The sequence below is a fragment of the Hydra viridissima genome, unplaced genomic scaffold (assembly GCF_058129835.1).
Source record: "Hydra viridissima isolate aposymbiotic clone 2 unplaced genomic scaffold, HvirCarnegie_v1 scaffold_6, whole genome shotgun sequence".
Classification (NCBI taxonomy): domain Eukaryota; kingdom Metazoa; phylum Cnidaria; class Hydrozoa; order Anthoathecata; family Hydridae; genus Hydra; species Hydra viridissima.
The window spans coordinates 8,071,108-8,092,012 of record NW_028324305.1 but is presented as its reverse complement, the minus strand read 5'-3'; the positions used below and the strand labels follow the sequence as shown (position 1 = coordinate 8,092,012).

The 20,905-nt window shown below is 31.5% G+C and overlaps 2 protein-coding genes and 1 pseudogene across 7 annotated transcripts; 2 read left to right on the top strand and 1 right to left on the bottom strand.

The window, feature by feature from the left end:
* Window positions 1–2,747: 2,747 nt before the first annotated feature.
* On the bottom strand, window positions 2,748–8,788 carry LOC145189843 (cold-inducible RNA-binding protein B-like). 5 transcript variants are annotated; one of them, XM_090091551.1, is made up of 8 exons: window positions 8,566–8,788; window positions 6,947–8,179; window positions 5,277–5,405; window positions 5,084–5,192; window positions 4,818–4,924; window positions 4,448–4,745; window positions 3,205–3,274; window positions 2,748–3,098 (listed from the first exon to the last, which is right to left on the bottom strand). In XM_090091551.1, exons 4-6 carry the CDS (start codon window positions 5,181–5,183, stop codon window positions 4,449–4,451), a joined length of 504 nt encoding a protein of 167 aa, XP_089947677.1. In that variant the 5' UTR covers window positions 5,184–5,192; window positions 5,277–5,405; window positions 6,947–8,179; window positions 8,566–8,788; the 3' UTR covers window positions 2,748–3,098; window positions 3,205–3,274; window position 4,448. The 5 variants fall into 5 exon arrangements, with proteins under 5 accessions (XP_089947677.1, XP_089947675.1, XP_089947680.1 ...); XM_090091549.1 differs by lacking the exons at window positions 6,947–8,179; window positions 8,566–8,788 and adding an exon at window positions 3,439–4,036 and having other exon boundaries at window positions 5,277–5,421; XM_090091554.1 differs by lacking the exons at window positions 6,947–8,179; window positions 8,566–8,788 and having other exon boundaries at window positions 2,748–2,945; window positions 2,985–3,109.
* Window positions 8,789–8,835: 47 nt separating this feature from the next.
* On the top strand, window positions 8,836–17,417 carry LOC145183436 (uncharacterized; annotated as a pseudogene). Its single transcript, XR_016453671.1, has 13 exons — window positions 8,836–9,174; window positions 9,586–10,590; window positions 10,889–12,220; window positions 12,360–12,652; window positions 12,819–13,031; window positions 13,147–13,387; window positions 13,514–13,590; window positions 13,743–13,948; window positions 14,053–14,074; window positions 15,843–16,150; window positions 16,285–16,443; window positions 16,835–17,027; window positions 17,217–17,417. The product of XR_016453671.1 is annotated as an uncharacterized LOC145183436 (transcript).
* LOC149886864 (zinc finger BED domain-containing protein 4-like) lies at window positions 9,198–11,384 on the top strand. The gene is made up of 6 exons (XM_090091447.1): window positions 9,198–9,324; window positions 9,514–10,012; window positions 10,175–10,396; window positions 10,508–10,590; window positions 10,889–11,073; window positions 11,301–11,384. Exons 1-6 carry the CDS (start codon window positions 9,198–9,200, stop codon window positions 11,382–11,384), a joined length of 1,200 nt encoding a protein of 399 aa, XP_089947573.1.
* Window positions 17,418–20,905: the final 3,488 nt, after the last annotated feature.

The window sequence follows — 20,905 nt, the reverse complement described above, 5'->3', positions numbered from 1 at the left end:
CATCTCCATTGGCAGTTGATACAACTCATGAAAAGTCAACTAAAACTGAAAAAAGATGTGCAAAATGTCTAACATTACCAGGATTAGGATTACCCCATTAATGCACTGCTGGAGCCAGAAGTTCAAATCTGATTGCCCTAACAAAAGCAAACACAAAAACTGCTGAAATTGTGGCATCTTCAGTGTTAGGGACTCAAGATGCATCTCCAAACGAAACAGTTTGACTCAGCCAATCAGGTGGAGGTCCTAAATTACCATTAAAACTTGGTAAGTTTCTTATATGTGCCAATATTCATTAAAACTCAAACTTAAATTCTAAATTCAGAAAGAAAAAACTCTTTGATAAGACAGCACTTATTATTTTGTGCAAGGTTTACCTATTTGATGATTTCTCCTCGCATTAATGGAATTTATTAAATGCACATGCTTTAGATTATGCACTAAGTCTCTTAAAATTTCAGGCGAAGCTACTCCAACTCGACTGTTCAGAGATCCTCTTCCAGTTGAAAGCCTTGCAACTGTGCAACTTAATACAGGACTGTCTAATAATAAGATGACACAGCTTGTCTCAACCCTCAACTCTATTGCCCCTCAAAGACTTGTTGAGCCAAATTTTGCTAAGAAGTTTGCACACGGACAGATGCTCAAGGATCATTTTACTGGTTCTAAAACAAAATGTTCAACCAATGAGACTCTGAGAAATGTTGTGCATTGTAAAAATGTTAGTCACCTATTGCAATTTGTTTTATCAGCACAAGCTGTCCCTGAAGAACACATTGTAAAGGTTGGATTAGATGTTGGAGGTGACTTTCTAAAGATGAAATTGGGTGTTTTTCAGATAGCTGCAGCACCAAACAGTCGTTTTTTGAAGTCTCCTAGGCTTTGCAGCTCTTCATTAAAAGACTCTGGAGTAAAGAAACAGCTAATAATAGCTATATCAGAAGGAATACCTGAGTCATATGAGAATATCAAAAACCTTTTGAAGCTGACAGATGCTAATTCTATTTCCTATATCTTGTCATGTGACATGAAAGTTGCTAATATTGCCTGTGGTCCTCAATCCCATGCTAGGAGACATCCTTGCTGTTGGTGTGATGCGCATTTTACAAATGTCATTAACACACCTCTGCTCAATGCAACAGATGAGACACTTATTTTGAAAGCAATTCCACCTATGGAGTTACATTTGTTGTTGGGAATTGTCAACCATCTGTACAAGAATCTGATCAACATTTGGCCAGATCAGCTGTACAACGTCAAAACACAGTATCTGTATTTTTCATAATTGGATATGAAAATGATTTTGTAAAGTTCGTTGGGCTGCCTCCTTAACTTCATACTTATCACTTGAAGCTTCATAGTATGAAGTTTCAAGTGATAAGTATGAAGTTAAGTTGGCGGCCCAACGTACTTTCCAAATCATTTTCATATCCAATTATGAAAAATACAGATACTGTGTTTTGACGTTGTACAGCTGAGATGGGAAGGATTGGCCTATGGAATTAAACATACCTCTTCGACCCTTTTATAGTGGTCATTTTCAAGGAAAACAGTCACAAGCTTTTGAAAAATGTTGATATTCTAAAACAAAAAATTCAAAAAGCAGCTGTAGATGCAGCACTTCCATTTGTTGAAGCATTTCAACAATTTCAAAAATGGTAGTCACAGCTTGCTTTGGAACAGGACTGGATGACAATTTTCAAGAGCACATTGACAAATTCAAAGATGCTTATCTGGCACTTCCAATCTCAATCACTCCAAAGGCCCACACTGTGTTCTTTCATGTGTCTCAGTTCATCTCTATCAGCAGTCAAGCTCTTGGACTTTACGGTGAGCAGGCTACCGAAGCTCTGCATTCAAACTTCAAGCCTCAATGGCAGCAGTACAAGAGAGACAGGACTCACCCAGAATATGGATCTCATTTGGCTAACTGTGTTGTAGATTTTAACAGTAAACATGTTTAGAAATATTTTAAAAAAATGACTTTTTCGCTATTAGAGTAAAGCATTCTAAGAAGTCATTCTTCAGAAGTAAAAATCATTTTTGTCTTGGTCTGTTCTTGTTCCTTTGTTATTTATTCAGAAAATAAACATTTTGAAAGAAAGAATCTTCGTGTAGTTGCCATAGTTAAAAACTTGTCAAAAAACAATCAAATTTAGCCGGTGTAGGAAAAAACTTAAAATGCAAATTTCTCTCACGGACGGAAATCATTGATTTTAAAGTCACTTGTTCTGATATCCCCATGGGTATGTACTTTTATCCCTCCAAAGGAATTTTTCGGATGTTTTCATTGATGACTCACCCCCAAATTGTGGAACGGTGAGTGATTGGTTATTAAATAAAATTGAAATATCATGACACTAGCGACATTAGTAAAAAAAAAAAACATGCCGTTGCTCTACAATTTCCCACTATGCGGCGTTAGAAACGGATAAGACTCGGGCCTAAAAATTTACGTAAATTAGAAATTTTAGATTTACATGTATGAAATTGACTAATTTCTAACACTTGTAACGATAATAACTTAAGGTGTTATCGTTTTAAGTGTTAGAAATTAGTCAATTGTAAGAAATTAGTCAAAATCTGAAACTAATAATAACTTAAGTTATTATTAGTTTTAAATTTTGGATATTTTGAAGAATGTAATGGAAATGTGCCAGTGAAAACCCCAAAACTTAAGATTTTTTTTAGATAGAACACTTAATAATTTCGCGTCTAGGTTTTCTTCTTAGATAAGATAATAGTAATTCAAACTAAATCCCCTTTATTTCTAAATTATAACTTCTCTACAACAGACTTCCAATTCTAATTGAGCATTTAGTAAAATCCTGTATTTGTACAAGCTGGAAATCAGCTAGCAAAATTGTGCTTAACCAAGATAGAGCCAAAAGCCAGCATTAGGGGAGTTTATTCTTCTGATTAACTCAAGCAATCATGGCTTGAGTCAAAATTTTTGACTGATCTCAATGAAACGTTGCTTGAGTATTCCTTTAAAAAAGAAAGCTACAATACTTCCTCCACTTATATGTATCTCATCTATTTCTCTGGTTGAGATTCGAACCAGCTTCACAATACTGCTCCAGTTTAAACATTAAGTCCTAAATATTAACTGTAATTATTTTATGGCAGATAACTCAGGAAACAAAAAATTTGATCTAAAAATAACTTAAAAAAGAATAAGTAAAAAAAAAAAAAAGTATTTACCTTGTGGAAAAGCAAAAACGTGCAACCTTTAAATGAGGGAATCTTGGCTATGGCATTTCGATAAATATATCTAAACATAAGCCACAAAGTCCCTAAATTTTTAGTTTTTCTAAAAAGGCAAATGTAAATTAGAAAACATTAGAAAATAAGTCAAAACGAAAATCTCATTTAAAAACAACATTTAATAGGGAAATGAGGAGTTGCCAGTATGTTATGAATTCATGATGTACATACCACATTGACATTCCGTATCAGCAAACATTTGCGAAGTCTTATGCAGACACCATTGTTCTTACCTGAGTTGATTTGCAAATATTTGCATTTCATTTTAAATAAAGTATATATTGTATAAAAGCATATTTTATGCACTAAACTGGCAAGGAATTGAACAAAATAAAAAAATTGCACTCGCAGAATGTAAAAAAGCATTTATTTGGTTTCCAAAAACCACTGATCTAGACAACTCTAAAGTTTCATAATACAGTATTGCTGATATGAATTGCACCCCCAAAATCGAAAATTTTGGAACAATTCATTTTTAAAAATCTTTGGACAAAGGTCATTTTCAGCTTATTTTATGAAATTCAGTAAATACGATCAATTTGGTTTACTATTACATATTGATAAAAAATGAATCAGTTATAAATAAACCATTGTCTTTCCAATAGAAGTTCAACCTAACAAACTCTATCAATCTTTATTCATTGTATATCGTTCATTTCAACGGACTTCTGATAAGTTATAAGTAGACGGAGGAACATAATCGTAGTTATCGTTTCTATATACATTGTGATCTGATCAATTTCAAGATATTCGAATTTTCAGTTGATCTCTGATATGAATAGAAAAATCAAATTTGGTTAAACAGCTCATAACTAAAGGTTCTCAATCTGCAAAAAGCAATACAAACTAAGTAATAAAGCAGAAGCAGTTTACAAGGATCAATAGCCCTTTATTAAATAGAATTGAACTAAACTAATGGCACTTTTAGAGCAAGGTCAGTACCCAGGCTTAAATGTCAGCACTCATAGAACATTTAACCAATATCAAATATTTCTTGATGTGACCTGTGCTATATTATTAGACTTGAATTAGAATCAATTAGTCTTAATATCCAATTTTTTCACTTGTAGTTTAATGTATATATTGGCCTAGAGACAGTTGCCACTAACCTTCATTACCAACATTACATATCATAAGTAACCAACTTATAGATTAAATAATGGAATAAATTATAACTTACTTTAATATCTGCCACCTCCACGACCACCACCATAGCTTCCCCCACTGCTACCTCCACTGCTATAACCGCCTCTTCCACCTCTTCCACCACCTCTGCTACCTCCTCCATAACTTGATCTTCCGCCACCACCACTGTATCTGTCACCTCCACTGCCACCCCTACCACCTCGACCACCCCTTCCACCACGGTATCCACCACCACCTCCACTTCCACCACTGCTATATCCACCTCCACCACCACCACCACCACCACTTCTAGCTTTAGCTCTTGCGACAGTTATTTGTCTTCCATTCACGTCCTATAATTAAATTGTATATATAACAGTCTTGCTATACGCAATATTAAAATGATTTGTTTTAAATTATGTTACCTGTCCATTACATCCATCAATTGCTGCCTCTGCATCTTCTTCATTATCAAACTCCACAAATGCAAAGCCACGAGGCCTTTGTGTCTCACGATCTTTTATAATTGATACTGTAACATTAAGGTTGAAATATTTAGAGAGCCTTAAGCTATGTTAAACAAAAAATGGAGTTTTCACTACTTTCTTTAAAGATTAACTTTTAGCAATTGTTTAATATGTTATTTAAACTTATATTAGAAATGATAAAAAAGCTAAAAGATACAAATTACCTTTTACTACAGTTCCATATTTGCCAAACAAATCTTCAAGATCTCTCTCATCTGCATTGTAGTCAAGTTGACCAATGTAGAGTTTACCTGCTTCACCCATTTCACTTATCTAAAAAAAAACTCCACATTTTAAAAAAAAAAATTGTTAGACATCAGGTTTTTATAAGTATTGACTAGGAGAAAGGCTTTTTACCGATTTGACACTGATGTCGATGGCAGGAGTTCTATTAGAGACTCTTTGTAGTCTAAAACTTTATTAACGTGCGTAAAAAATAACCAGAATGCAATGTAATTTAGTCAGGGTAAGCAATAGAAACGTAAACTAAATAAAACATTTATCCGAATAAGATTACAACATGAAGCAATATAAATAAACTTTTATTTATGAATACAACCTGATTTAAAACCATTATATAGTTTGCATGCTAACTTTCTTAACAAAAAGAAGTATGACGAAGCTTCGAAGCAAATTTTTAAAAGAACAGACTTTTTTTTATAAAAAACGCTCTTGTATTAAATCGAACCAAACAGATCAATGAAATTCTTTTTAGTAAAAAATCAGATTAAATCATTTTTTTTTGAGATATCGAGAACCAAATTTCAATACCGACTTTTTATCCTTTCTTTTTTTATTGTCAGAAAATCGAGTACCAAATTAATGAAAAAAATCTATTTTTCATTTCTCTGATAAAACGATTACTAAGTATGGGTAGATTAGCAAATTTATTTTCAATCATTTCTTGCATATTGTTTTCTCAGTAAAGCGTTTTTTGATGAAAGAAGCATGCATCCTTAATTCAGGTCTGCGTAATTTTTCTGTTTCGTACAAAGCACCACAAAGATTGCGCAGCATATATATATTTAAACAGTTTTCGTAAAGTATTTTGTGCGACATGAGATTAGAAAGAGTTCAGTTATGATTTTTATAGTATATATAATAGTAGAAAAATCCTTTTTCAGTGGCTCTTGCTACGAATCATGAAAAAACATGTGTTTCGTGATTTGATGGGTTGGTCGGCCAAAACCTTTTTTCTTTAAAATTTTCATTAAAATAAGCTTTTTTTATAGTTATACAAGATATACAAGAGTTATATTTTGAGATCAGTGGACAATATTTTTTTGTGACTATGTTTAAACTATGCGTTATTTATTTGCCGAGCCATAATGTCTGCAATGATTAATTTTTGCCGAGGCTGCTTTACGTGGTTTCATTCTCATTGCCAAGGCTAGATATCAACATTTCAATAAATAAAATATTTTTAATCTGAAATAGTTCTATAGTATTTTTTATTCTGAATATAACTGACAAAAAGTAAGCACTTCGAGTATTCTCGTAGCTTGCCAATGGAGAAGAAATTTTTTTCTCCAGTGCCGAAAGACTTATAACTAGGCACCGCCGATTCGGTTCGTGAAATCCGCAAAAAGCCAATCTGACTTATTTTGCGGATTAAAACAGTCAGATTGTAAAAATTTTTCGGATTAATAATCCGAAAACTAATTTACGAACCACTAGCGAATTTTTTCTTCCGAAAAGTAATCCTTATTAACAATCTGATCCTTTTTTGTGGATTTTAAATTCAATAAATAATCCGAAATATTCGTCCGATCCAATATGGCAAACTTAATCCGATTCGTTTCTTTTTTTTTTTTATTTCACTTTTTTTTCTTTTCAGATGCCTAAGCTATCTAATATTTGGGAATTCTTCAACAATGTTGAGGAAAACAAGGCAAAATGCAAGACCTGTGGCAAAATATACTTAATCAACAAAAGCACCACAAGTCCTTTAAGGTACCATTTGAAAAAAGTCCACTGAAATTTATATAAACAATTAGAAAGAAAAGACAAACAAAAATCAACAATACCAGACATTTTTGATGAGCTTGCCTCTGAAGACTCAGATTTCGAACAAACACAAGAAAGAGGAAAATGTCCACAGACACAAAAAGATACACCAGCATCGCCACAGCCTGGACCAAGTGGAACTTGTGGCACTTCCAACACACAGACACGGCAAGGCAGAAAACAGGCTACCAAACCTGAATGGGAAGTTACTGATATCAATCAAATAAGAACTGTTGTTGACATTACTAAATGGGTGATTGAGGACACTCAACCATTTTCTATTGTAGAAACTGACATTCACCCGGATGATGAAAACTGCAACCAACGGTCAATTCAGAGCCATTACAGCAAAGAATATATCTACAAAATACATTCCTCTTCTTTTTAAATTCATCAAGGAACAAGTAAAAAACATTTTCAATACAAACAAGTCAAATCTTGATGGAGTGGCCTTTACATCCGACGTGTGGACCACTGATCACACCAATTTGTCTTTCATGAGCCTTACACTCCACTATATAGATTCAAAGTTCCAATTAAAGCGCTTCTTGGTGGAAATGTCCTACTTCCCCGAACAACATACTGGCGATAATATTGCCAAGAAGCTCAATGAATCTATCAACAAACTTGAGCTTGATTTTGGAGTCAAAACCTGGATAACAGTCGACGGTGCAGCTAATGTCCAAGCAGGTGTTAGGAAATCAATTAGAGTTCAAAGTGCAATTTGGTGTGTCGACCACCGTCTAAATCTAGTTGTCAGTGGTGCTGTCGATGATAAATGATGTCCAAAATGGTCAATTCTCAACCACAAAATAACAAAATTAGTAGGTCACTTTAACCAGTCCTCTCAAAAAGCTATGACTTTAGTTAATGCTGCCAAAGCCTTAAATAACTCCAGAACGAAGTTAGTACAGAGATGCCCCACAAGATGGAACTCTTACCTCCATCAACTGGAGTCTGTGGTGGATCTTCTTCCGGCGATGCATTCTTTAAAGAATCCGAACCCTACTGTTTCTGAAGGTTGTAAGTTGACAGATCTTTTACCAACAGATGATGAAGTGGAATCTATTCAATCTGTCATCCGGCTTCTGATAGGCTTCTCAGAATTCTCTGAGAAATGCAGCAGCGAAAAGAATGTTAGCATCTGTTCCGTTATTAATTGCCTATACAACATCAGAGTAAGATTAGCAAGGGAGATGATCAAGCCAAAAACAGAGGAGTCATCAGAGCTTGCTCACTACTTTAATGAAGATCTAAAAAAAAATATTCAATATAATATTAAATGACATTTAGAAGTCCTTTCATATTTATTAATAAGGTATCTTGCTTTACTATAGCATGGCCTTAAGTAAAGGATAAACTATGCCTAAGTAATGTTAGATTTTACTTTAAACATATTAAAAGAAACAAAGCTATATACAGTCTTGTAGACTACATGTAGGCTACAGTCTACATTGTAGATTACAGGTATAACTTCTTTAAATGTGTTTAAAGTCTAACTTTACTTTAGGCATCGTAATTGATTTTTACTAGTATAATCCAAAAACTATGCTATTTACTACATTATACTATTTTAGTATAAAAATATATTTAAAAAATACAAATACTATACAAGTGCACTGAAATATTGCTGCCTAACCTTTTCCATGATTCACTTGTATGACATAAACTTCGCCTGCCTTAGGATTGTTGAGTGCAGTTGTTCTATCTTCATTATTGCTCTTGGCGATAAGATTTGCAATAACCTCTATTTTAAGGTGCTTTATGCAACCTATCAAAACTGGCACAGCCATTTATTAAAAAGTCATCATAAAAAAGTTTAGCAATATGTTTGTTCAGGTTAGGGGTGTCCCGGATAGCTTGTTTTAAATATCCGGCCGGATACCGGATAACCGGATATCTTAAGATTATCCGGCCGGATATCCGGCCGAATAATTTTTATTTACAAAGTCTATAACAGGTAATTTTTTAAGCCAAATATTCCAAAATATCACAACGGTAAAGGTTCTACAATCACAAGATTTGTTTGGAAGCTTTTTAAAATAAATGACCCTTCTGAATCGATAGCAATTTGCATTCCATGTGGAAAGCAGATAAGCAGGGGATCTAATAATTCTGGTCAAAAATCGTTTTCTACAACTCCAACTGCAAAATCACGCCAAAAAGTTTCATTTAAAACTGTATAAAGAGGAAAGAGAAAATTATATTGAACCTTCAGCATCTTCAATTCCACAAGAACGTTCAAAAGGTAGCATGCTAATTTTAAAGAAAATGTGTGAAATGAAAAAACAAATGTCTATTGAAGATAGTATTTCATCAAAAAAGATATGGGATATTAATAATGAAAAGTCAAAGCAAATACATAAAAAAATAGCCATGATGATCGCTATTTTTTTATGTATTTGCTTTTTGACTTTCAATATTTCATTAAAAACTTTCTTCTTTATATCATCATACAATTGAGGAAGAGCATTCTCTGAAAAAAAATGTCTGCTTGGGATTAAATACCTAGGCTGTAAATGAGCCATTAAACCAATAAATCCATCATTTTCAGTAATACTGAAAGTTTTTAATGAAATTACAAAAGCACAGTCCATAAGTTTCACTTCTGATATTTGGACTTGTTCCTCATCTAATGAAACATTTATTTCTTTATTAGGACACTGGATAAAAAATACTTTTGAACGCAAATATGCTGTACTCTATGCTTCACATTTTCCAGAATCTCCCACAGGAATAAATATAGCTGGGAAATTCATCAATATGTTAGAAAGCTGGGAAATTAATTCAAAAAGAAGACATCTTTTATTTAAAGATGGTGCTGCAAATTTGTCTCTAGAAAGTAAACTTGCTCAAATAACATCAGTTCATTGCACAATTCATTTATTACAGCTTTTGATTAAGGATGCAGTTTTATCCCAAAGATTAGTAATAGATTTATTAGCTAAAGCACGTAGGATAGCAGGCTATTTTAATCATTCATCAAAGGCATGTACAGAATTTAAGTTATTACAACAACAACAAAATGAAACACCTTTACTTTTAGTGCATGATGTCCCCACTTGTTGGAATAGTGCATACTTAATGTTAGAATGACTTCAGAAACTTAAAAGAGCAGTTCAAATATATTTAGCTGATCATGAGCTGCCAACATTCACATCAAATGATTGAAAATTCATTGAAAGTCTATTGCATATTTTGAAACCTTTTTATGAACTTACTAAGTTTATGAGTTCTGATGTTTGTAGTTTGTCAACAGTTGCTCCAAATATATGTACTTTACAAAGATTTTTATCAAAAGTTGGTCAAAAAGATGATACAGTTCAAATAACAAAACATCTTTTAGCATCTTTAAATAAGAGATTCTTTTCTCAAGATAATCTAGATATTACAAATGATGAGAGATATGTTTTATCCACCATTATTAATCCTCGCTACAAGCTCAAATTTCTTCCTTTTGATAAAAGAGAGCAAGCCAGATCAATGCTATTAGAGGCTGTAGTGAAAAATCAATGAAATAAAAATGAACTTTCACCAGAAGTTATTAATATTGCTACTTGTTCCAATCATTTAATACCAAGAGCCAAAAAAAAGAAAGTTGATTTGACGGAAAATGACTTTGATTCTTGCTTTTTAGAACTTGCAGAATATGAAGGAAATGGAGGTAAGAAATTTTTTCTGTTTGTAAGAAATTTTACAACAAACTTGTCGTTTAATAGTACTTAAAGACTAAATAAGAATATCAATTTTTATTAATATTATTATCAAAATTCATTCAATTATTATTTTCTTATGACATATTACTGTATATTATTGATAACAGATGTTAGTGTTATATTTATTTAATACTTCTAAAAATTTTGTAAGTTGTTTATGAAAATTGCTTTGCCAATTTTATCTTATTTCATAAAATATAATAACCAAATTCCTATTTTGTAATTACATTTGTAATTATTTTTCAGAAAATGATAGTCATATAAATTCAGATCAAGTCTCTCTTGTACAAGCTGCTCAAGAAGTTGATGTTTTCTTTAGTCAATCTATTATAGATAAAAACAATGATGCTTTGAATTATTGGAAATATGAAGAAAAGTTTCCGCTGCTAAAAAATTTAGCCCTTAAATTATTAGCACCACCAGTATCTTCTGTATTTTCAGAGAGATTGTTTTCTGAATATGGAAATATTTGAGAAAAAGCGATCAAGGCTGTTACCTCAACGCGGAGAAATGTTGTTATTTATACATCATAATGCAAATAAATTTACAAATGAGTGATAAAATCTGTAGTTCTTGTGTACAGTTAGTTCTTAATTTAATTTGAATGATATTTTATTGAATCATTTTTTAAATTTAATTTAGATTAATTAATTATCAGATTATTCAAAAAGATGAACACATTAAAGTTTGTGCTCTAGGCTCTGTCATTCTGTCAGTTACCAAAGGATTTGATCATGGTTAAATTGTGTATCTTTAAGACTGCAGCAATAGCTTATATAATTTTTTTTCTTATTATTGATAAACATGAAGTATCCGGTATAACCGACCGGATAATTTTATTATCCAGCCGGATACCGGATAATATACAAATCCGGCCCGGATATCCAGCCGGATAACCTATCAGGAACACCCCTAGTTCAGGTTAAGTTCGTTTGCAGAAATTTAACTATTAAAAGTGCCGTGTCACTTGAATGATCCGCTCCGCTGATCCGCCCCACCCTGCCGTTTGTACCTACTCCAGGAACTTTTAAAAGATGGACGCAAATAAACCTTAATCTGTTTCTAAAATCCTTACCTTTACCTTTGAACCAAGATCAGCATTCTGAATTAAATCTTCAGCTTGATCCTCATTTAACATTATGTCTTTGTAAAGTTTGTGAAAAAATAATGCATCAACCAGTTATGATTAAAGATTGTCAGCATTCTTTTTGTAGCCGATGCATTGCATTGCTTATTAAAGGTAAACTAGAAAATGAAGCAAAATGTCCCATATGTTCAACCTACATCATGGTTAATAGCCTTTGCAACTCTGTGCATGTATTAGAAATGATAAAACATTCATATATAGCATGTAAATTTTGTGAAAAAAAAATTCTTTTTAACGACAAATATGAATGTCATGATTGCCAAAACGATCATTTAAAGAAAGAGCGCAGCACAATCATTGATGATTTCTATAAAGTCAATAAATCAAGTGATATCCCTCAAAATATTGAAGCTGCAGTCGTGCATGTCATTAAGCAAAAACTTGAGCATTCGAAAACAAATACAATAGAATTTCCATCTGGTGGGCCAAGAGTAAGTATTTTAAAAAAAATTTAATTCATTATGCAAATTTTTAAGGAAAAAATGAATTAGTCTAAAGTTTAAAATAAACGTAATAATAGAGATTATTGTTATGATATTTTTAATGTATAAATATATACTTTTTTTAAAGCCTCTTTGCTTAACTGTAACACCTAAAGCTTACAAGGAAAGTGCATCATGCAGTACAAGTACGCTTAAAAAAAGACACAGACTTTTAATGGAGGAGGTTAGTCATCAGATTGGAATTTCTAAAGATTCACAAGTAATTTAAACTGCAGTTATGCTAAAATCATTTGATTATAATCAAAAGAGTAAAGTTTTAGAAAATGCTAATGTTGGAGTTGTTGAATTTTCTGCAGAAGAATTGGTTGCCTTTAAAGCTGACGTGGGGATACCATGGAATAAATTAAAAACAATGACTAGGTAAAACATTTTTTCAATTCGTTAAAGAAATTTCAATTATTAAAAAAGTTTACACAAAAATGTTATGTAAAGATGTGTTAAAGTGAATTTTTAATAATGTATTATTAATGCTTATATGATAAAAAAAATTAATTTGAGGAAAAAGTTTACTTACAAAATATTGTAGATGGTTGAATTCAAGAAATGTCCAGACTGCTTCTAACAGTAAACAAAGAGTTGTTGCAAATACCTGGGCAGGTAATGATCTTATTGTGTTGGATGAGAGTTTTACATTTCAAAATGAAAATAATAAGTCTACTCTTGAAATCAAACATGCTCCCTGGGCATACATAGAAAATCTACCTTAAAATATTGAAAACAGGCTAAATGTTCTTCAAAGGTATAAAGTTTAATATATTTGCAAAAGTTATAAAGTTTAACATATTAGTTAAACAGATATATAAAGAGTTGTTGCTATTATTCTTTTTTTAATTTTTTTTTTTTTAAATTTTAAGTTTCAAGTTAATAAAACAAAATGGAATAAAGTGTGATGAAATCCACATAAAAAATTGGTGGAGATTTTGGAGGTGGTTCATTTAAAATGAGTTATCAAATAGTTAACCAAGATCAACCAAACTCAAAATCAAATAGCATTGTGTTCAGCACATTTGAAGCCAAAGACTATCGAACTAACCTTATAGTAGGACTGTCTCGTTACACATTGCAAGTTGATGAGATACAAAACATGATATGGCAGTAAGTTATAATGTCAATAATAAAAGCAAGTATAGTTTATATAAAATTATAATCTTTTTATTTATTTAAATTGTTATTTTTTTATGCTTACAATTCAATTGTTAATTATCGGTTATTAATATTTAGAAATTGCAATGTTCGTGTCTTTATGTTTGGTGATTATGATTTCCTTTGCAGCGTATATGGAATTACAGGAGCTATTGGTAAGTTTGCTCTGCTTTTATTACACTTATATAAAAAACCATTTCTTTTAGAAAGTAAGTAAAAAAACCTTATCAAGAAAACTTAAGAACTTTAAAAACATTAAAAGTTAATGAAAACCTCACTAAACTGATAGCATTTCTGTTATGCATAGGTCGACATTGCTGTCTTTTTTGTGAAATCACCAAAAAAAATATCCAACTGGCTCCAATATGTAGAGCGCATGTTGTTTCACAAAGATCTCTAAACTCCTTAAACAATGACTTTCATCATTTTCAAAGTAATGGAGGAAATTTGAAAAGTGCTAAATTTTTCAACAATGTGATTAATAAGACTTTATTTAATATTCCTCTAGACCAGGTAATACAACTTAGCACTTCTGTTTTTTAATCTTTTCAGTACTCTTGATGGTTCAATCGTGAGTTTAGTATTGGTAGATTAATAAACCTTTTAAATTTTGTTAGGTTGCTGTACCTGCTTTACATACAGCTGCGGACAAAACTACGTGAACGATTGCAAATAGTTTTTTTTAATGAAATTTTCAATGTCTCAAAATAAGTTTATAGTTTAATACTATATATGGTTGGATAGAGCGTTTTTTGCTCTATAAGACTGTGTAAAGTGTATTCTCTAATAATTTGTTTAAAATTAAACATATCTAAATGTTCAAAAAGCATCAAATATTTTGCGCGACAAAACCACGTGAACGATTTATAAAAGCGTCATTTTTGATGCAAATTATATTATATTCACATCGAAATCAGTGCTTTTAAAAATCGTTCATGTGGTTTTGGTATTCTAAGAACTTACAATCATTTAAATTTCTCAAGATTATTCTGTTTAACATCAAAAAATTAAAAAAATTAAACTATAATGGTTCGTCAAACTGATTCAAAAATTGAAAGCTTGGTTTTGCGTTTGCGCAAAGAAGAAAAATGGTCCATTGGGCAAATTGCAGCTCATGTGAAGATGTCAAAAGGTGGAATACATAAAATTATACACCGAGAAAAGAGCAAAAAGATTGTTAAGAAAGGTGGTCGTCCACGTATTACGGATAAGCGGTAATATTCGTTTAATTTTATTTTTTTTAATATTTAATCTTAATAATATTAATGTTAATATTAATTTTAATGTTTAACATTTTATTTTTTAGTACTGATCGAAAAATTGTGCGAAAATCTCTTGAGAATCCACATTTGACAGCCCCTGAAATTCGTCTGCAAACAGGAATGGAAAACGTAAGCACACGAACGATTCAAAAGCGTTTAAACGAAGGAGGTCTTTATGGGCGCAGACCTGCAAAGAAACCATTCCTTAAGCCCAGGCACGTCAAAGATCGCCTACAGTTCGCTAAAGATTACTTAAACTGGACGGTTGAAAATTGGAAAACAGTTTTGTGGTCAGATGAAAGTAAATTTAACATGGTTTGCAGCGACGGTCGAGGTTATGTTAGGCGTCCAGTAGGTAAAAGATTTGCAAAAGAGTATACAATAGGAACTGTAAAATTTGGGGGTGGCAATATAATGGTTTGGGGATGTTTCTCCTGGGCTGGAATTGGTCCGTTGTACCGTGTAAACGGTATAATGGACCAACTACAGTACAGGGAAATATTATCTAATCAAATGTTGCCACACGCTTTAGAAAAAATGCCTCACAATTGGGTTTATCAACATGATAATGACCCTAAACATACAGCTTTGACTGTAAAAAATTGGCTCATAAATAATACGGTTTTGAAGTGGCCTGCCCAATCTCCCGACTTAAATCCAATCGAAAATTTATGGATTGAAGTTGAGCAACGCTTGGGAGGTCGCAAATTTCAAAAACCGGATGAACTTTTTCGAGCCGTACAGTATGAATGGGAGGCATTACCAAAACAGTTACTAGAAACTCTTGTAGAATCTATGCCAAGACGGTGCAAGGCCGTTTTCGATTCTAAAGGCTATGCAACTAAATATTAATGTTTGTTTTTTTTTAGAATCTATTATTTGTTGATGTTAGTAAAATTATTCTTTTACGTTTGTATAATCGTTCACGTGGTTTTGTCGCGCAAAATATTTGATGCTTTTTGAACATTTAGATATGTTTAATTTTAAACAAATTATTAGAGAATACACTTTACACAGTCTTATAGAGCAAAAAACGCTCTATCCAACCATATATAGTATTAAACTATAAACTTATTTTAAGACATTGAAAATTTCATTAAAAAAAACTATTTGCAATCGTTCACGTAGTTTTGTCCGCAGCTGTATATCTTTGGGTACCTATTTAAAGTTTTTCAACATGTTCGAAGACGAATGCCACTTAATAGATATAAAGCTTGCTGGAGAACTTGCTTTAAAGAATAATATAATTGGTAAAGCTGATTTTGACAAATATGTTAACATGCATATCCAATCCAATCTTGTAAAAAGTGTTATTGAAGACTGTGACAATAAAATTGCACTTCTACAAGACACAATTTCTGTAAAGGTTTTATGTGAGCCAGATAAAACAGAAGAAATTAGGAACATATATACACCAAGAATAGTTTACTATGATTTAATAAAAAACGACAAGGTATTTACTATTATGTAACTATGTTTGCAAAAATGTTTAATTAAGTTTAAAATAAAATTTTTGTTAAATAAAAATATTATTAAAAATTTATATATATGCTTATATTTTAAAATTTTAAATATATATTTTTCTAGATAAAAGAATTAAGTTCATTAAATGAAGCAAACGTACTTGATAAAACTTCAGGTCCCTGCATTCAGCAACTTGATGAAGTGTTGAAGGCTAATAAAGTAGAAAGACAGGGTTATCATGGAAAATGCTTTGTTGGAAACCATGTTCACATAATGCTTAAGGTTTTTATTTAATAGTATATATTATTTTTTTTTTTATGTTTTTTTATTAGGAACAGTTCTGAAAAGCAGCAATTAAAAAACATTAGGTTACTGGGAAAAATCCTAATGTGGCTTTTGAATTGTTCATATAAGACCTTTTATTTTTTTCTATTTTTTTGTTTTGAACTACCTGATCCTTGCAAATTAGAGACCCCCCTGCTTATTACACCCACTACAATTAAGCAGAAAAGAGTAAATTGGTTATTGCAAAAAAACTGAAGCTTGTCGACAAAAACAAAAATTATATTTGAATTGATCAAAAATCCATAGAAATCAGTTTAATCTCATCCAAAAGTGTTTTTTTTTTTGTAAAATATTGAAAAATTATTTAATTTTATAAATATTTTTTTAGCCTCAGCCATTGTTAGGTTTGTGCAATTCCATTCCAAAACTAATTTCAAATCTTGGTTTTATTGGCACCAATATTCATTTATTATCTGTTAAAGTGAGCCAGAATTTTAAGCAGTTATTTCAATATTATTCAAAATGTCATAAGCTCATGAACAGCTCACAATCTTTTCAAGAGAATGATATTCAGGAATTAGGTAGGTTTTCTTTTTAAGCAGTTTGGTGATTGAGTTTAACACATTTTCGAGCTAATTGAAAAGTAAATTTTGCAAACGTGCACAATAACAATCATTAACAATCTTGATTGCTTTTAGGTAGATATTTGATTAGTATATTTAAAGCAAGTTGTGTAAAAGATTTTTAATACTCAAATTATTTTCTTTTAGACTTAGCAATCCGTACGCTTATGGAATATTATCGGTTGACTTGGCCAAGTGCATCTGTAACTCCAAAGATGCATTTGCTTGAATCCCATGTAATTCAATTTATTCAGAAATGGGGATTAGGCATTGGCGTTTATGGGGAACAAGGCGGCGAAGGTTTACTTGCCGAATTTAACAACCTTAATCGTTTGTTTTGGCATATGAAAGGCTGTAGTCGTTTGAAAAGCACGTTGAAAGAGCAATATCTGAGAAACCATCCGAAAGCTAAAGCTATGAAACCAGAAATAAAAAAAAGAAAAAAAATTGCTTAGATCTTAAATTTTATTGTATACAAATTTGTATTAAAAATCCAATCTTTTAATAAAAAGGTTTTCTAAGGAGTATATAATTCAGAAATGTATTATTTAAAAATAATGATAATGGCTCCCTATTCTGCGCCATTACCGAAAATTAAAAAAAAAAGTAATTGGACTTTAAGTTTTATAGTATGAAAGTATATATTGGTATAATTAATGCTACTGTTGAAAATTTCTCGGATCTATAATCAAATAGTTTATAAGGTAGCATTGTGCATAAGAAATGTATCATCAATAGAAATTACAGTAGAAACCCGTAAATTCAGACCCTGGATAAGTCGAATTTTTACTAAGTCAGACATATTTAATTTCCTTTGAACATTCTATAAATACCGAGACCTTCGTTTAAAGACATTCACAAAATCGGACTGTTATCTATTATCGAACTTCATTCATTCCCCTTGAGAGTCCGACTTAACGAGGTTCGTACTTATATTTGTGTTTAAAAGTTATCGGAGGGACATTTTTTAGTTTTTTAATGAAAAATTACAATAGAAAAATGTTGCATGAAGTTTAAGTTTTTTTAAATAAATATTTTCTATGCATTACAAAATTAAATCTTGCATATCTATAGTTTAATTAATACGTTACATAATTAAAAGTAGATTTTCTTGTCAATATCTTGAATATCATAAATCTTATAAGTTGTTACTCAATAAAATATGACATCTATGTCTGCAAGTTAAGGGCAAACATTAGAAGTTCCATAACTGGAGAATCTCTTATACATTTCGAAGTAAATGGTTACAAGTGTTATCTCATAAAATATAAATACATGTATCTCTTAACATGTTTATAATTACTTAGTTAGAATTGAATGATATAACACCAGACTTTGTGCAATTTTAGGTTTTTATAGTGGTAAGAAATTTTTTCAGAAAGCTTAAAAAGTATAGAACATATACATAGTTTGCCGTAAAATCATTTTATTCTAGTTAAAAAAATGATCGGTTAAAACTGAGCATACAGATTTTTTATGCTTTTTTTACAGAATTTGAATCAATTAAACTTTTAGGCCAAAAAATTCTCAAACAAAAGATATTTTAAAGGTTGTATGACAGATATTTAAGTTTTAAACTTAAAAAACCTTTAACTTCGAACTGAGATATTTTCTTTGTTTACGAACATTCTCATTTATTTTTACGATTTAGGTTAAACACTTAAGGATATAAAATTCCAAAAATGTATTGTGTTTATTCATGTGAAATTTGTACCTCATTAATAACAAATAAAAAAACAAATTTTCATTATTTGCCGAAAAATCTAATCGCCATTTTTTTTTCGTAACTTTATCAAGCGTAACTTATGCGCATGCTCACAATAAAATAACAGGCTTAAATCGCCGTGTTGTGTGGGGGAAGAGGGGCGCGAGATCGGTGTTTGCCCCAGGCGCTATTTACCCTAGGTACGCCACTGGTCGACAGCCAAGTTTTCGAATGTGTAACGATATTTTTTTTCTTATTTTGAAAAAAGAATCATTTAACTTAATAAGTATACTGGTATATAACTTTTAACGCTGGTCAAGAATCTTTTTTTTAAAATTAATTTGCTATTCAGGGAAAAAAAGTTGTTGAATGAAGTACACTATTTACTCACTTGTTAAATGCGGCTTTTATTAATTAAATCTCAAGTGACCAATCAATCTCTATAAAATTTTTGTATAAACTTTAAATCGATTATTATTCAATCTATTCTAATATAAAATATCCCTCGAAACAACTTGGACTAAAAGAAAAAAGAAAAACCATACATCGAAGAGCGAGTTGCGCTTGCAGTGGCCAAAGTACAAAGCGGTGAATTTTCACTTAACAAAACTACTCAATCATTCAACATACCAGTAGCAACTCTTCACAGGCGTATCCACAGCATTGGTGAAACAATTGGAAGTGGTTCAAACTTGAGATTGTCGCAACAAAATGAATCGATTTTGGTAGATCCGCTCATCAAATTGTAATAACATCATCACACCAGTTACCGACTATTTGCAACACCAAGGTCATTCTCATTTGTTTGCTAATGGTATATCAGGGAGAGATTGGTATAAGATTTTCATAAACCGGTGGAGTCATAAGTTGAGCATTAGAGCCTTAGGCAATATTTCATCACTTAGAGCCGCTCGAAAAAATCCATTATACAGTTGGAATGTGCATCAATGCTGCTGGTGATCGTCTTGCTCCATACATTATTTTTTAAATAAAAAAACGTCTGTACAGAGATTGGTGCTTGAGTGTTCCAGACGATGCCGTATACGTCATATCTCCATCTTGATGGATTGAAGATAAGTAATCTCAACGACCAGAATATATGATAGTACCATTACCACTACTAGCACCAGGAACTACACTATCTCAGCCACTGCGTTCTGAATCTACACCAACACCATCTAGCATCAGCATGTGTTGCATAGTATCAGCTTCAAAGTCACCTCCAAAGTCAACTCGTTTACAAACAACCTCTAAAATTGTAGTAACTCTAATTATTTAAAAGGAAATTCAAAAAGAGGTTGAAAAACAATTGTAATTGACCCAATCGCTTGCAGCAGCTTCGTAACACAAAAAAACGAAAAAATGTAGAGGTACCAAGGTTCAAAAGGGAGTGTCTCAATAAAGCTGAAAAACCCGAGAGATTGAAAGATGGTGAGAGCAAAAAAGCAACAAAGCAAGCTAAAAAACAACGTAAGCTTAGCTTTAATGACGAACAGCAAATAAACCAAGCAACAAGAGCGACTCCAACAACAATAATAGCTGCAAACTAAGTCAAGTGTAAAAAGTGACGTAAATTTTTAGGCGAAGCTTAAACATGGTAATATATGGAATGATGCCACTGTGAAAAATCAAAATGCAAAGTTTGGCTTTGTCAAATGTGCTTATCAAAGCGATATTTTAAAGGCGCTGAGTTTTATTGCACTAAAAAGTGCCGCACAAGTGACAACTCAACTCAACCTCTAGTACCTCTCAACATCATCACAAGAATAAAGTTTTTTTTAATTGTTATTATTGGTTGTTTTTTAAACTGTTATTATTGGTTGCTTTTTGTTTTTTTTTAGTTAAGTGCTGTCTTATTTACACATAGATTTACGTATTTAATTCTCCCCGAATGTGAGGGAAGAATGAAATAACTTTTTTTTTCAATTAAATAAAGTTTCTTAAAAAACTAAAAGCATTTTTTTTTTTATTTGTTTATATTTAAATACAACTCAAAGTGATATATTTTCAAGTGAGAAAAGCTCTAATATAGACAGACACTTTGGTCATGAGTCCATAGGTGGTAAAATAATATTTTTGAGTGGCTTTTGATTGCATTATATTATCTATATTTGTAAATGTTAAAATAATA